Source organism: Anguilla anguilla, chromosome 2 (genome assembly GCF_013347855.1).
Source record: "Anguilla anguilla isolate fAngAng1 chromosome 2, fAngAng1.pri, whole genome shotgun sequence".
Lineage (NCBI taxonomy): Eukaryota > Metazoa > Chordata > Actinopteri > Anguilliformes > Anguillidae > Anguilla > Anguilla anguilla.
Window position 1 is genome coordinate 31,536,754 of NC_049202.1, and position 17,294 is coordinate 31,554,047.

At 37.9% G+C, this 17,294-nt stretch overlaps 1 protein-coding gene across 1 annotated transcript in view; it reads right to left on the minus strand.

The window, feature by feature from the left end:
* Positions 1-5,677: 5,677 nt before the first annotated feature.
* The window catches only part of LOC118221932 (piggyBac transposable element-derived protein 5-like), a 33,732-nt gene continuing 22,115 nt past the window's right edge, over positions 5,678-17,294 (minus strand). Inside the window, exons 5-7 of the mRNA XM_035407380.1 lie at positions 15,966-16,163; positions 11,910-12,015; positions 5,678-10,154 (exon numbers count right to left, since the gene is read on the minus strand). Coding sequence (XP_035263271.1) covers positions 9,959-10,154; positions 11,910-12,015; positions 15,966-16,163 — 500 coding nt within the window. The 3' untranslated portion in view covers positions 5,678-9,958. The remainder of the gene's footprint in view (positions 10,155-11,909; positions 12,016-15,965; positions 16,164-17,294) is intronic.

The window sequence follows — 17,294 nt, forward strand, 5'->3', positions numbered from 1 at the left end:
ACTGAAGCATTTAGTGTCATCAAGAGTGGGTTTAGTAGTCAATGTGCGTGATGGGAGGAGAGAAAAGGAAGTGAATTTCAGCTCAGTTTTATCTTTACTTTGATTTTTATATTATATTCAATTCATACTTTAACTGACTGTGTGCTTCTCCTGTGGCTTCTTAAGTCCCCCAGACTTGTAAGGGACCTAACGTAGGACTTAATTTGAATCTAATACATAGAGTTAAAATGGGCCAAAAATAAAAGTTAAGTAGTTTTATAATATCAATAAAGTTTTCCTTTATTTGAGAAGTTTCAATGCTTCAACAGCTTTCTTTATATTTACAAAGGGGGAAAATTACAAGTGGAGTTTTGACTGATGGTACATACTTTGTATGATTGATCGTTTGTGCCCCTGTCTGTCCAAGGAGCAGAAAGCCCATTCAACTCTGAAAATGGAGTCAGCCAGAGTGGATAGAATATGTTCTTTTATCTCTTTTGCAGGATTATAGCATCAAATTATAGTGCAAGGCTTTCTCGACCTTGTTGGACTCAAAATTTAATCTTGACCTTCACTTTTTCGGGTATGGATATAATAATGCTTTTACTAGGTAAGCTATTTGTATGCTTTTCAAATACCAAATCCAGCACTTCACAGCCAATTCACCATAAAATCTAAACATGAAAATGCTGAAATTCTTTGCCGTTTTTAATGAATTAAGTTTTTCTTTCTTTTGCCAAAAAAGGCCATGGGCATGAGCTCTGTACTGGTTCATTCATGCAATTGGTAACAAAACACAGTGTACGGATCTGCAAAATTGTACAGCATCAAGAAAAGTATACGAGCACACTGAACACTGATGTAGATGTAATATGAAGTGCTCTAGAGCCAGGGTTTCAACAGGGTTTTTCTCCCGGTCTGGGTGTCCAATCCCCCAGTTTGCAATCGCAATCTCCTCCCTTGCAATCTTTCCGCTCCGGTATGAGATTGCAATTTCAACTATATCACCACGAGCACCCCTCCCCCCATTTCTTTTTTTTACTTAACTAAAACCCAGCTGAAAACCCCTGTTCTGTTTACATGGGGATCACTGATACATATTATTTTCTGAGTTAAGAGACAGACTTGTGTCTCCTGTTAATAAAATGCACACCATAGATGGTGCATTAAAACAAACGTTTGCTCTGTCGCATGCATAATCATCTTTCAGATGTGGTGATGACGCAGATACTGTTGCTGTGTGCCGACATTATTTGAAACTTGTTTTATGATTTACAGTCTCCAGTAGTAATTTAATTTCATTGTCACCAGATATTGAATATGGATTATGGGACAAATATGTCAAGTAGCAATATAAATGCTATTAATTATTTATTGTCATTATTATGTCATTATTATGTCTTGAATAAACTCCGGCTTTATTCTGTACTCGCTCTGTAACACACTCACGTTCAAATGTTGGGGTTTTTACTCCACGGCTGCCGTAAAGCAGCACCTCCCATTCACTTTACTGTAACTGCCATAACATCTGAATACACTGAATTTTACCATATATGGCAAAAAGTATATTTGGAAATCCATGAGTATATTGTGTTTACCTTGCTGATGCACACTGCAAATCTAATTAACCAAACCCAGCAACAACTACATTTTTTAAATGGTTTACTTGTGCAGAGTGATTTCATACTTACCATTCAGGCCTTCCACCTAGATGCGAAAAAGGTGACAGAAATTAGATTTAATTGGTTCAGATCTATCCTCTCGCTGACGTAACACTCTGTGAAGTCTCTGTATTGGCCTGCTGTTATAAAGATGAAAGCATCTGAATCGTAAAAAGTCATTAAGCCTATTCGGTTGAAGAATGGGTTCACCAAAAGCCCCAAAAGAAGAATTACAGCCAAATCATGCTTTGCGAACACTTTTTCCTCATGTGTGCCAGTGTGATAATATTCATGTGAAGCCACAGGTAGCCATGAATAAATGTAAGAAACAGTAAGCTACAGTAATTATCAGTGTGCCATCACAGCACCCTTGTGCTTTGTCAATTAACTGAAGCATACAACGAGTCGAATGCTTGCAGCTGGCTTCAGTGCTACTCTGGCTTAAAATTTTAACAGGGGCCATGTTTCCATTAGCAACAATTAAGGCAACCACATCATTTTTATAAGAGGGTCTGACATGTGAGTCATTACAATACCTTTCCTGAGGGCTAAGGCTGTCAAAAGTGCCATGAAATTGAGTTCGAATATTAGCTTTTGTAATTAGTTAGAGTTCGAATATATTCGAATATCATTTGTGAATATAATTCACAAAAATAAGCCGCTTATGTCGGGCGCAATATGCACGTGACGCGCCCTCTAAACTGGCCTGCGCGTTATTTTCCACAAGCGGGCAGTAGAATAGAGGACATCGGTGAACTTTAATATTAGGTTACTACATCTGGGGCCTCATTTACAAAATGTATTTTAGATCAACTGTGTGGCGCGTGCGTAGAAAATCACGTCAAAGTAGTGATTTATAAAATTTCAACATGACTCGATTTGACCGTGGAAACGGTTGTGGCTCTACGTCAGGTCTTCACTTGACGTATGCACGCAAGTAAATTTTATAAATGAGCCCCCTGCAGTTTCTATAGCCTAATGCCCAAATTAATAAAGTACTTTCTAGTGGATGTAATTTGCCACAACTCGGCATTTATAATCACAATAATAGGGAAATTATTGTTTATAGGAAATCCAGTTTATTTCTTAACACAAAAACTATTCAAACGGCTAACACCTGTAGCCTAAAACAACATAAATTACTTACTCTGTTTAGTTTGTTTAACTTCTTTCATCCTCCAATTTTATCAAAATCTTTAGAAAAGAAAGGGAACATAGCCTGCCATGGGAACATTATTTAGCCTAAATTGTTAGCTGACCAGATCTGTTGAACGAAGTGAAAAAAGAGACTGGCTCGCGAGGCTAGCTGACCAGTAACGTTAGGCGTCATTAGAGCTGAAAGTATCACCGGAGGTTATTGGCAAGGAAAACCAGACGATCCACTTGCCCTGGGTACAAACTATCTGAATTCCACCAGCAGGCACTCCTTTACTGGAAAATGCTATATAAACATAATTTTTCACCACGACACTCCTATCTGGAATAACAGATGTATCTTATTTAGACGTAAATCTATATTTTTAGAAGATTGGCTGGCAAAATGTATTTGGTCAATTGTTCACCTTATGGATGATAATGGGAATATCCTGAGTCATGATGTCCTTCGTAAAACATTTAATCTAAACTGTTCAATAAAAGAGTATAATATGGTCATCAAGGCAGTTCCTTTACCTCTTATATCACTTACAAAAGGAGTTGTGGTGTACTCTAAGTTGACTCCCAAATTACATCCTTCTATAGTTGGAAATTTTTATTTTAATGAAAAGAAATGTGACAATAAGACTATAAGATCAATCTTAGCAAAAGACTTCTATCCAGGACTACTAAGAAGGAGACACATTTTACAAGATTATACAAGAGATGCTGCAAGTAAAATTCGGACTAGATACCCATTATTCCCTCTTCCTGCCAAAGCCAAAGAGGTACAGGAAATGAACTTTGCGTGCATGAACATGATTCGCTGCATGAAATTAAAGCCTGCATGTTAACTTTGCGTTCATGAACATGATTCGCCGCATGAAATTAAAGCGTGCATGTTAATTACAATACGCGGGATCCAAAACTAATATTCGAATGCTCAAATTTAGGTTCGAACTTTAAAAAAAGAAAGATTTTCGAATAGTTTTCGAACTTCGAATATTTTTTGACAGCCCTACTGAGGACCACAGACAACAGTAATTCCTGTCCAGTAGGACTACAAATTTCATTCTTAATTCCAATGATTAAGATTCACTCACATTAACTCTGGTACTCATAGAAGTAAACAGAGGCACATTCTAATGATGATGGGACATGTTAAAACATTCAGGGTGACTTCATGGTCTCATTATACTTGGACAAAATGGAGTCTGCCTGCCTACCAATAATCAAGTCTCATCAAAACATTTTAGTATATAAAAGCAAGGATGCAAGGCTTGCATTCAAACTCATGTCATCTGCATACATACTTTTTTGGGTTTTTGTTTTATTAGTGCTTCCGGAAAGCCCACTCTTGATATCTTTCATATTTATTATCTGCACTTTCCACCCATTTTTCTAGCTCTATCTAGTCCTACAGTTTTTGCACTACATTCAAACTTTTTACACCAAAATGACCGGCTAGTTCCAGACATTGTTACTTGTATTCAGATTTTTGAAATATTCAACTTTTGTGGTCACTCCATAGAGGGTCATTCATGGACGTTTAGTGCGATGCTTTAGTAGGACGCATGTGCAAGACACACTTCCAATGGCACAAGATTATTAAGCACAGCTTTATAGCGTAATGTTACTTTAGCTAACCGTAACCCTAGCATGTTAGCATTTCGCCTACTTTAGTTAACCTAGTTAGCGCGTACGGACACTATCCTGCACGCATGAGTAGGAGCTGCTAATGACATACAGCTACAACCATCGATACAGATGTATGGACACACGGACGCTACAACCACCGATACAGATGTATGGACACACAGACGACAACAAATAACGTTACAGAGGTGAGGACATGCCATAGCTAGCTTGCTATATAGTTAGTCAAGTTTTACTCATGACTCTTCTAGGATATGACTCATCCCTGGAACATAATTGCTACTTGCTGATCCCTGGCTGTATATGCAACGCTACGATGCGCCATAGGTCTGGACGGTTTTATGCTTCTTCTGAGCTATGCACCCTCATTGAAATGCATTGAGGCTTGAGGACAGTGCCAGTTGGAATTTGAAGCAAGCCCACACAATTCCTTCAGGAATTGTAACCTTTCTAGTTCTGAAAGCTGACCTTGTGTGAGTGTGACGATTAAAGATATGAGATAGTTGATCATTGGCCCTATTTCAATATTTGCAGTTTGCTTTAAAAGGAAAAAAAAAAGACTCATCTGCACTGTGGCCATATTCAGTACAAGTGTGTTAGACAAGAACGTACATTTCTGTTGTTCTTTTATTCCATAACATCTAAGTTGATGATCAATTGTATTGGCACCCAAGGACTAGCAGTTCCTTGACAATCTCTGGAAAAGCCCCAATGGTGGGACAAACAGATCACAGTGTACCACAGGGACCACCAGAAAATTAATGATCAAGCTAAAATGAAGAAACAAGGCCCTTATAACAAATGCATTTTTTAGCAGTAGATGCAATATCACAGCTATAATGCTTCAGTTCAATAGCTAATTGCATCATAAAGGTGATCAGTCTCAGACAATGTTTTGCTTCTATACCACTCAATTTCAGTGTATTTGGATGGGTGAAAATAAATAATCAATCAAACATATCCAATAGCAATCAGTATTTTGGGAGGTTAAAAATGTTGAGCATTTTGTAGCTCAATGTTTAAATTATCGCAACTACTCACAAGTTCTGTGAGAAACCGAATAAAGATGAGTCATTAATTAAACAAGAGTACCCAAAACAAAATCTGTATGTGGACCCCAAAATGATCCTGTTTAAAAATATATGAAATACTTCACTGACAAAACTATAAAATTTACTCAAAAATATCTTAGTTGACAGCCATTGAAAGTACTGTATTTGGACAGAATGAACAAACACATGCCTAAAGCCTTTTTGATAACAGCTTTTAATGCAACTTCAATACATATTAGTTTACAATGTAAACATAAAAAACTATGACTCTGACTTACATGGAAATAAGAAGCAGGTGCTGTGAAATGATCTTTTAAACAGTTGACTACACAGCAATTTACTTCCACTCTGCTCTGTAGTCACTATGAGTGAGCTTGAGTTGTAATAAGCATGCATTTCTTCATTACTAGCAACAGTAAAGGACATCACAGAACTTGACCTGAGAGTTTAAATTAAATCAGTAAATAAAATCACGCTTGGGTGAAATTTTGAGTCTGAAAATATTTCCAGCACCACTCAGTAAATTTCTCAAACACAACACATACAAACACGCCATTGGTAAGTCAAGAAGAGACAGACAATAGTGAACTCAGCAGAGTCCCACCATGCATCCAGTACAAGGCATTCCATTGATGCGGTCAACAACATTTCATTAACAGCAAACAGAGAGGGATTACACAGTCACTGATTAATACATTGAATATTCTCTGCAATGACACACCCTTTGGCTCTTATTAATTTTGTCATTAAGTTCATTAAAATCATGAAATAAACTTGAATACCTTGGAAAACATCTTGAACATCTTCGGTTTGAAATGGCGCGTGCGGCACATGATCTGTTCAGTTGTGTTGTTAATTAGCTGTGTGTGGTGTTACCACTACGGCTGTAATGGCTGAACAAGTGCCACCATCCTTTGACTGCCCATAGAAAACATCCATAAATATCTTAATCCTGATGGCAGATGATGCCAAATAGCATGTTTTAGGGGGCTTCCTGTAAACTTTGACTTTTTTCTGGCTTTTTCCACGTGGGGTAAATGAATGACAATTTCTGTGAACAGGCATTCAGAGAATCGTCCTTGACAACAACAAGGAAGCCAAACATTTTGGTCAACTTGAGACTGGCTGTGATCACACATGCATACACACAATGACATACTGTACTTAGATCACACACACAGATGACACTTTCCAAAGTGAAGAGAAAAGAAAACAAATACAATCGTGTGTCTAACATCAGCAACAACACAGGTTTGTGTACGTGTATACACACATTTCATTTTAATTAAAAATCTGTGATATAGATATATTTATATACAAATACATATTTTACACCCCAGTGCATACATACAGTGCCAATTCAGTAGGCTATGTGAGTATTTTCTTTCTTTAATATTCTGAAAATAATGAAGATTGTTAGTGTTCAATGAGCTGGCCTACCATTGCAACCTAAAGCTCACAGTGCTCTTTAGAAATCATAGTGCCTTAAAATGACCACACACCAAAGAACAGCAAACACAGAAACCAGAGAAGAAATTTCCATCAAATGTATTTGCAAACAATCCACTCAGTATATGCAAATATGGCAGGGTTTTTTTAAAGTGCACTGACTGCCATGTAGTGACTTGGCAGTCTATAAGTTTGTTTATAGTCGACTTAATGAGATGTTCTGTACTTGAAAGTGGCAGGCAGATGTGATGTTTAGTACAGATTCTTGGAAACAGATCTATGCTCATTGAGTGTCTCAGACACACAGTTACAGAGATATAACTATAGAGTGAGTCAACATGAAATCCTGGTAAATTAATATGTATTCCCATGAAGGTGTTTGTACAGAACACCTACTGTATAATTATTTATGACAAATATTTACAATTAGTAATCTGTCTGTGTTTGAGATTATTTTACGTTATCAAGTGTACTGGAACAGTTTAATATGTAAAAAAAAAAAATTTAAGGAAGGAAATATTTAAGTTGTACTGTATGTGTCAACCATGGATCATTTAAAAATGTTTGGTAATCTAACCAAACACTTTTAAACAACCATAGTTTGAATTTAAGCTTCAAAATATTAAAATCTTACAAAATGTATTACATATTTTAATGTGCCACATGTTCATATATATTGCATTAGTGTGTCACATTTTCGCCCTGTGTTAATCATAAAGAACAAATAAACACTTTTAAATCACATTATTGTTATGCCCCTTAATGGTAATCTGTGCAATTATCCGGAAATTACATAGCACTGCAAGAACAATTTCACCTACGATTTCTATATGTAACAACAGCATTTACATATCCACAACTATGCAGTATGACTGTGTGGATTATGGGATTGCACATTTTCTCATGCCACAGTTGCCCTAGCCCTACCACACGTAACCACAATATTTCATGTGATCACACATTACATAAACATCAAACAATGACAGAGAATTAGAAGTTACAGCATGTACCTACATTGTAGCACATATAAGGGTTAAGTAATTTTGTGAGACAACAGCATATATGCATGTATTGCAGCATCAGATAAACTGGATGGCTATCTCAGTGATGAATGTGGGTGTGCAATAGGAATAATTTTTTCAACTCTGTCCTAGTTAGAGGTTTTATGCTAGCTCTGTTACAGAATCCAGATTTTCCAGGTACCCATAATCACAAGCAGCACCATCATCACTCCAATTTTCAATTACATTTCCAAAATGTTTATAAAACAATATTGAAGTACCATTGTTACAAATAGACTAAAGAGAAATCATTAAGGTTTTGACATGGGATTTGTCTTTTGCACCTACAGCCCACTAACTTTCACTCACCCGTCTCCAAATCAAGGTGTTGCCCACAATGCTGATGGAGGTACTTTGGCAGCCTGGACATGCAGGAAGCTGTAACTCATTAGAGTAGAGCCACTACTCACTATTAAGAGGTATTGCCTTTGAGAGCAGCGGGCTCTGTGCAGAATTTGTGACAAGATTAATTTGCCTAGCAACAGTGTGCCTGTCAATATGGTCCCGAGCAGGCATTCACTTTTGGGCGTTTGGCATCGAGCCATTGTGTTTTGAGTAAAGCATTAACAGCAAATCCCTGCATGTCTCTGGCTCTCCCCACAGACAGAATTACCAGGGTATCCTGAGATAGATCATTCTACATCAAAACAAAGTGCATTTAGCTGGGAACATCAGGGCTAAGACCGAGACCAGAACTAAAACTTTGGGCGGATTTACACATATTTGTTTACATTCTTATGAATGATGCCGTTATACATTCACGGAAAACAATGCCTCAGTCTTTCCATCTTCTAATTCAGCCAATTATTGTCACGACTGCCCAATATATTACTGAAGTGGTTAAAGTACTTTTTGAGCTTAATGGATCTGTTGGCATCGTATGAATATTTGACCTCAGGGGACAGGAACGAGAGCTACAGCCATGAGGGTGATCTCAAACACTGTCGGGGGAAGAAGCCCAATGATTCAATTAACTCAAGAGGCTTTCTCCCAGCCAGCTGTTTAAAGTGCAGCAAAACAGCACTGAGGACAGGGGGAAGAGCGATCACTCACCACGCAGCGTGCCGTCATGCATGATAATGACAGGACGAGCAAAAAGAAATCCATTCATTCATTTTAGGTTCTCCTCATTCAGACCCACTGGTTTTCATCCAAACCCTCCCAACATCCTTTTCATTCCATCATTCCAAACCTGGTTTCAGTGCAGGACAGCTGGGGTGAAGCAGGTCACATGCAAGCTTGAGGATAACGATGGACATCTGCCGGACATCAGCTCTTAGGTCGGTTCTATGGAAGGTGAAGCGTTTGTTCCATAACCCAGTCTCATCCCTCAAACACGATGCACCCAAGTGCCTATATGTCCTCTTGCATGTATATTAGCAGAGGTTTTCTCAAGTCCTCAGCCGTCTCCTATTACTAATGACACTACAGACAATATTTGACATGACTTGAGTATGCACACAAATCTCATTTGACAGACAATGACACACTAACAGACACTGCATTGCGTTCCTTCGATCTGTGGAAATGAAAAAGTCACGCTTCAGTTCTTTACACTAATTTAAATATACCGCCATTCATTTTAATGGGTGTGTGATTCAAACACATGCAGCAACGTTTCTCTGAGGACATTACGTAATGTATGTACGGACGTGTTGTTGGATTCACCTCAGAGGCACCTGCAATTTCAGGGAACAGCCTTGCTGTGATAGTGTGTGAACCTTCTTTTCTCACACAGAAAATTTGAGAAAAAACCCACCATCCACAAGCAGAAGGGGGTTTGTTCTCAGATAAAGTTTCTGTTGTACGACAGCAAAGGCAGGTTCTGTTCTCAGAGGGACGGCTCATGTGATCGTGTGAAATGAGTGCGTGACCGAGCGAGTGGTCAGCGTTTGGGTGAGAGAAGGGCGTGCTGTGTTTTATCATTTTTTTCTTTTTTTTTGTGAGCCGACGCATGTCTGATCCTTCACGCGGTGGGAGAGCAGTCATCCACGTCCAGCAACTCTTTCACCAGCCTCTCCCCAAACTGCGCCCGACTGTATCGCTTGACGTGGTAGACATCGGACATCTTGTACAGGATATATGCGTTGTTAATGGCCATGCTTATGGTCAGCCAGAACACCTGCTGCCAGGTCTTGTTAGGCTTGTGGAAAATGAAATACCTGCCAGAGGGACAAAATATTACATGTGATTAGCTCCCAGAGAAGTTGGAGCACAGAACGTAAACAGGTAAAGGGAGGCAACAAATTATTTAAACTGATTTCTACATCTCCAAATCTGCATCTCAAGCAGCTTCTAGTCTATTGCTGTAACTACAAGTTATTTGTGTCAATATACAGAGAAACATTAATTGGCATAATGATGATGGCGTAAGTATTCACAGATCTACCCTGAATCCGGTTCACCAGGCAAGATTCCAGAACAGACATCGTCATCATCATCTATGCTGAGTGAGGCCAATCCTAGATCTGTCTCCAGCCAATACATATCAACATGCAGTTATCAACTGCTATTGCTGTAGCAGTTCGAAAAGTCCCATTTGTGCCTCAATACAGCACCTCACTTAAAACCTGCAGTAATCATGAGTATAATTCAAAAATTCCCAGAAGGCATATGGTTAAAAAAAAAATTGTTTTCATGTCGTCCCATCCCCATACAAGAAAACATACGAGAGTACAGAGTATAGTAATACATACAAGAGTTAATTATTACACATTTAGGTAGCGTACAGCATTGTGTGACAATATTTTTGCATTATTTTTAAATCTGATATCAATGTTTCATCTTAAACCTTCATAAGGGGCTCATTTATATGCTTTACAATGGACAAAAAGCATTGTATTCCTTTTTGGAGAGATTTTGGATATGTTTCTGGACCCCTAGCTATTTTAGACCACTGTACCGATGGAAAAGCTTGTAATTCCCACTTGAAAATGATGCAACAGTGAGTTTCTTGAGTAAAAACAATTGATTTGTAGTGAAATATGTGAATATGTTCTGATTTACAGCAATGCATAATTTAGACATTTTGGGTAGATTTGGAGACGCTAGGTACACAAGTTTTTGCTTCATAGATATTTAGTAGTTCTACTTATCCACCCTTAGATTTTATGAACTTGTGGTCCAGAAGTTTTTGATCCAGGACATGTATACTTTAACCTGCTGTATATATGCTATCTCAGTATTTCATTGCGAACTAAAAAAGGGCAAACTCATTTTAGATTTTTTAACTAGACAATTGCATTTGTGGCACTTAATTTCTTCCGAAATTATCAATATAAAGTAATCTAAGCTAGTATTGTAAATGGTACAAATGTCTTGCTTCATTTAAGCCATTTTTCAAGTTTCTGAGGTGTTCACATCTGGAGTTATAAAGCTTTAAATAGGGTACCCCCTAAATGGGCAAGGATAGACCAGATTTGGCTTGTGTGCTAAGGGGTTAATAAAACTTGACTGCTGAAGGCTCAGCACTCATGTAGTACTTCTATAATTTAGTCCAGTGATGAGACTTTAGGTCTGGAATTGAATCCTGACTGCCAGTGCTGACTATGGTTGAGAGTTATATGGGGCAATGAAAATAAGGTGTAGGGAGTGGAGGGGCTTGAGTTGGCAGGGCATTGATCAAAAGCTGATCCTCCGCTGGACTGGTTGGTTTAAATTTGCCATAAATCTTCCAGCTGGTGGATTTCAGAGTGAACAGAGAAGACAGCTGGCTGCATGCACTTTGTAAGACAAGCATGCTAGTTTGCACCCTTCCAAACTGACAGAAGACCTTAATGCAATGAGATGGACTAAAAATTATGAACGGGCATTGAAGACATGTAAGCTACCCATGTGTAAGCTACCCAGGTTCTCTCTCACCCTGAGGGAAGGCATCCATCTTTTCTCTAGGTAAACATCTAACAGGCATCACTCACTTGCTGTACTTGTCATCGTACTTGCAGATGTAGCTCAGGTGAGCTGCGAAGGCCTCCACAGCCAGAGGGCAGGGGATCTCTCCTCTTTTCCTTTTGATGATGACTCCTGCAGGGACATAAATGACAGTCGCACACAGCCTGCGAGTTAGTAGTAAAGTATTTAGTAAAGATAAGAGACGACCGCCAAACACATTGATGGCTTTGACAGGGAAACAAGGTGCTTCCCTTGGCTGTCCAATATTCTGGTGCCTAGGCTCGCAGGAAACTATGCGATTCAATGACGTGTGAATTAAGCCACACAGCCAAAATGAACAGGATTTAAAACTGGAAAACTAAAATCAACAGTTCACTGGTCATTTCACTCCATGTTATGAAGTTACTATTCTCAAATCCATTGTACTGTATGTGTAACAGTACCTACCATTACACACTGAACAGGTATGAAAGAGCTAACAGTAACATGCAGAAAATGTCTGCCAAAAACTGTCCAGGCCTACAATTTACCCCCTCTCTCTGATGGATTCATGGATCATAACAAGTTTATCTTAAACTTGAGATCAGTCACTTTCCAGCACTCAATAGTTGCTGACGTGGAAGATGCTTGTGAACAAAAAGCACTGTGCAGTATTTTTCCAAATCATTTCAGATAGAAGAATTTCAACACAACCTAACCAACATTTCCTCAGTGAAAAAGGAACCTATCAATAGATTTCATGTTCAATGCAATATTCAGCCCCTGCCAAGGTTGTTAAATGTTTGGAGTGCACTCCCATATCCAAAGAAATCTATAAACATTGTCTACAACAGCATTTCAGCCTTTACAATATTATTTTACATTGTCAGTCTTGGAGCAACTACGCAATGTCTTGGTGGCAGCTGTGTTTGAAGAGCATTCAAATTAAAAGTTATTGTACGTTACTTGGAGAGATTAAATAGATTACAGCTTCTCGTATGACTGCCTGATTACGCAGGGTAAATCATTAATTGGCAATGATGTGTCATGGTGACTAATGACTATATTTTTTTACAAAGTTTGATGGTAATCATAGATTGTTAATGCATCACCTCCCAAGCTAGGCCCCCAGTGGAATCGCCACAGACCTGTCTATCTGCTTTGAGGTTAAAAGAATTTCGAATGAAGGGAAAAGTAACTTGTATGGCAAGAAATGAAATTGTACTCAATGACAATCACTTTATTAAAGAAATGTGAAGACTGTTTGTAAACACAACCTACTGCTTTACCGTTTGAACACATGAACTATTCTTTCACTCCTTTCTTTTACTCCTTCCAAAGTGGTACTCAGTCACCTACTATGGTTATTCAGATACTGAATAAAGAATATAAAGTTTTATCCAATATGGTATCTGGTCAGTTGGAGAAAATTACCTAAGCTAGCAATGTTAATTATCTAACTCTTCAGTTAGATAAGTGTAAGGTTCACTTTGATTCTTAATTTATTCAATGGTTTCTTGCTCCTGTGTCTCATCAAACAACACTATTATTATCATTAGCAGTGCTTTCATGATACCATACCATTGAGAAACATTACTTACTCTCACTGTCCTTCTGGCCACCAAATCTATTTTTGTATCATAGTTACTAGCCTGCTAGAATTAGCATCAATGTGACATCACCATTCTGAATGTTCAGTTATGGATATGATTGTTTAACAAATGGCTTGTAATACAGATTTTATTGACCCCATATTGGTGGAGGACTGAAATGCACTGAGAATAACAACTCAATTATTTTCCTGGGCCCAGGAAGATTTGGGTTTGAGAGTTTGGTACTTCTAATGGTTTCCCACCTAAAAACTATAATGACTGCTTACAGCCTCATACAGCCACACAATAAACTTAAGAAATTATTGAGTTATTTTGCATTCCTTCTTTCCTCCTACTTTATTTCTGTAGCCAAATGATTATTATCCCTCATTGGTCAACATCTACTTCAAACAAAAACTACTTCTGTCCAGATTTGCATCAAGCAATAACAACATCTGTTGATGCTAGACAAATGTAGAACAAAAAAAATACATTTACATAAGTATGTGTAGGTGGAATATTAGTGTCTCCATGGGCATGGAAAGTACTTATTCAAATTTACTATGTGCTAGATAAATGTAAAATAGCAACATTTGTGAAACACACTACAGAGAAATGTCATCCCCAAGCATGCAACACAAGATTACATACTGTATAGTACAGAAAAAAGTTGTGTTTCACTCAGGAGTGAATGACTACATATTTAGGTGCGTGTACCAAAGTGTGTTTGTGATAGTTTTGCATTATGTTATTTGTTCCTATTCCTATATACGTGGCTCTGGTGAAAATGTACACATTTAAAGGCTTTATAATGGACAAAAAGCATTTTATTCATTTTTATGAGTGGTTTTGGAAAGGTTTTTGGACCCATAGATATTTAGCTCCAATACTGATGAAAAGGGTGCAAAAGTAAGTTTCATGAGCTGATTTGTAGTGAAATATATGATTATTTTATGGTTTACAGCAATGCATAATTCAGCTATCTTGGATAGATTTGAGAACACTAAAGGACATCAGGGTACACTGCTGACATTTTTCTTCATAGATCTTTTGTAGTTCTGCATATCATCCTACGATTTAGCACACTAATAGTCAAGGAGTTTGATCCAACTTCATTTTTGCATTTTCATCTAGATTTCTTTGTACTTGTGGCACTTCATTTGTACCTACATTATAAAAATACACAAACTTAGCATTGCAAATTGTCTTGCTTAATTTAAGCTCTTTCCATATTCTCTGTGATGCTCACATCTGGAGTTATGAAGCCTTAAATAGAACACCTCTTAAATAGGCGAGGATTGGCCAGATTTGGCATCTGCTCAAAGGGCTTAAAGTTGGTTTTGAGATTTAATTAAGGTAGTGTAAGGGACTATTTGATCATTTTCAGTCTGTGTATTGAGTTGTTTTTGAAATGTTGTACACTAATACTATGACCTGCTCCATTCTGCAAAACAAAAAAAGAGAACATTCAATTTTTTTGGGTACTCAGAGACCCAGTAAATGTAAAAAGGGATGATTGACCAGCACACCAATAGTTTCAAAAAAAAAATTTTTTTTATTTAATTGCAGTGTCGGCAATCCTGTCCGTCAGCATAACACATTAGTCGGTCAATTCATACAAAACTAATCCATGGCTTGAAATATCTTTAAAGGTGAAGCAACAGGACTTCAGCATGTATGTGGAATATTGGTAATAGGCCTACTAAGTCTTTAAGATATGGTCATGTAAAGCACATGACAACTACAACGTTAGCCAAAGCAACAGTAACACTGCCTCAAGATGGAGCAGCTGAAGCCACTGACAGAGTTGAAGCCGAGAGCTGAAGTCTACTTCGCAACAGATGTTAACGTCATCAAGCTCTCCACAGCACTCTTCGTTGTTGGCTAGCGAGAGCTCAATTATATAATTGTCTTCTGTGTAGTTTTTAATGATATCGTAAATCTGTGAATTTTAAAATACTATTTAAAAAAAAAAAAAAGTTTTTACAATCAACTGCAAAACACAAACGTTTTGTTTGCTCATGCACCACTGTGCCCAGCTAAAAGAATCCTGAAAAGTCTACCCTATTGGATTTCATTTACAGCCAGTAGTGTTTTTTTTCAATTGATGTAAGTGATTACTGCCCAATTGATTGTATCAGAGATACAAAGAAGCAAAGCTCCAATTTCATATTCATGTCAAACGAGATTTTAAGCATTTTATTGAACAGGCTTTTTTTTGTGTTTTGTTTGCGTACCCTTGTTTTTGTAATAAGCGCACAATAAAACCTGTGTGTGTCCAAGAACTAAGGATTGTGTGTTTTGTGGGGAGAAGGACTGCAGAACTTATTATACAATTAATTAATAGTCAAATTTCTCTGTGCTGAGCCCTGATAACTATTCTCGGAATGAATTCATTCACCATGAATCACTTCTGAACAAAACGTTCAGGTAATATTATATTCTGTAACTGGGAGAAAAAGTTGCACCTGCACTGTAAACAAACGGAATATCTCTACGGGTGAATCTTACCTTGTTTGCTGGGCGAGAAGGCATTGGTAAGGAAGCGGAAGTTGCCCTTGTTGTACCAGCAAATCAAAGACATGTTGCCTTTCATCTTTGTCCTGGACTGGCCCCTGTGCTGAAGAACCTCGGAGTTGCCTAGCATGGACTGGGGTAGGCCAGTGCAGTCGCTCTTCCTGGAGCTCAGAAGACCACAGCAGTAGATGTCTGCAGGGGGGAGCATCACAAGCCTTCATCCATGTAAATATATTCTCTGACAGCAAGCAAAATGCAAAATGTGTAATGAATGGAGCCTGGAGCAAGGATGCAGTAGGAAACACCAATACAGGGTATTTGTCGAAACCCCTGGATTGTAGACCATATTGTAACCTCTCTATGTGCATTGCAAAGATACGTTACCTATTTTATACATTATTCATCAGGACACATAGAGACCCATGCAGAAACAAAGCCATAATTTAGACAAAACATCCAGCAAAAGAAGATACCTAGATAATAACCCAGAATGACAAATGGGATCACAAACTATAACCCCATGTGGGTCTGTATTTCAGTTAGAACCTTCCCAGTCACATGAACACAAATCAATGGTCGGTCACAAGTTTCAGACACTGCTCACTTAAAAGTGATAATTATATTAGAAATTTATATAGGAAGGAATTTAAATGTGTCAATAACATATACAAATACAAATAGCGGCATCTCCCTCCCTCTCTAATAGATACTAGGAAAGTACTGCATAATAATGGTAAGGTAACAAGTATGACTTTAGTTGGCAGTACAGTTCCCATGGTTTTATCTAGTACCTTCATCTGTAGATATGGGGAAATACTATTAGAGTAACCTCAGCAGATACAGACGCATTGGACAGAATAGATACAAGTACTGTATAGTGGTTGGGTAACAAGCCTGGATTTAGTTGGCAATACTATTTACATGAAGTTTTACCTCCATATGTAAGTACAGAGACAGTGAGAGAAGGAAAACAAAACAAATATTCACAAGAGATAACCTGTATCTGGGTAATTCTCGAGTAATATCTGCTCACATAGCTGGTACAACATGAAGCCTCTTCTCACTTCACTGATGAAGCCCAGCTGTAATCAAGGTGTCTAAAACAACCACCATATTATGAAGTCTCCAGGGATGATAGTTGTAATACATAATCCTAGTAGTAATACCAAGTAATACCAGTAATTATACTGGGTACCTTCTGTATACTTGGTTTCAATCAAGAAATTAACCACTGGCATTACAAATTATTACAGGTATTACCAGGAGTTACTCTGCAATATTTGGTACGTACACAGTAATCACCCTGTAATTAATGTACCATAA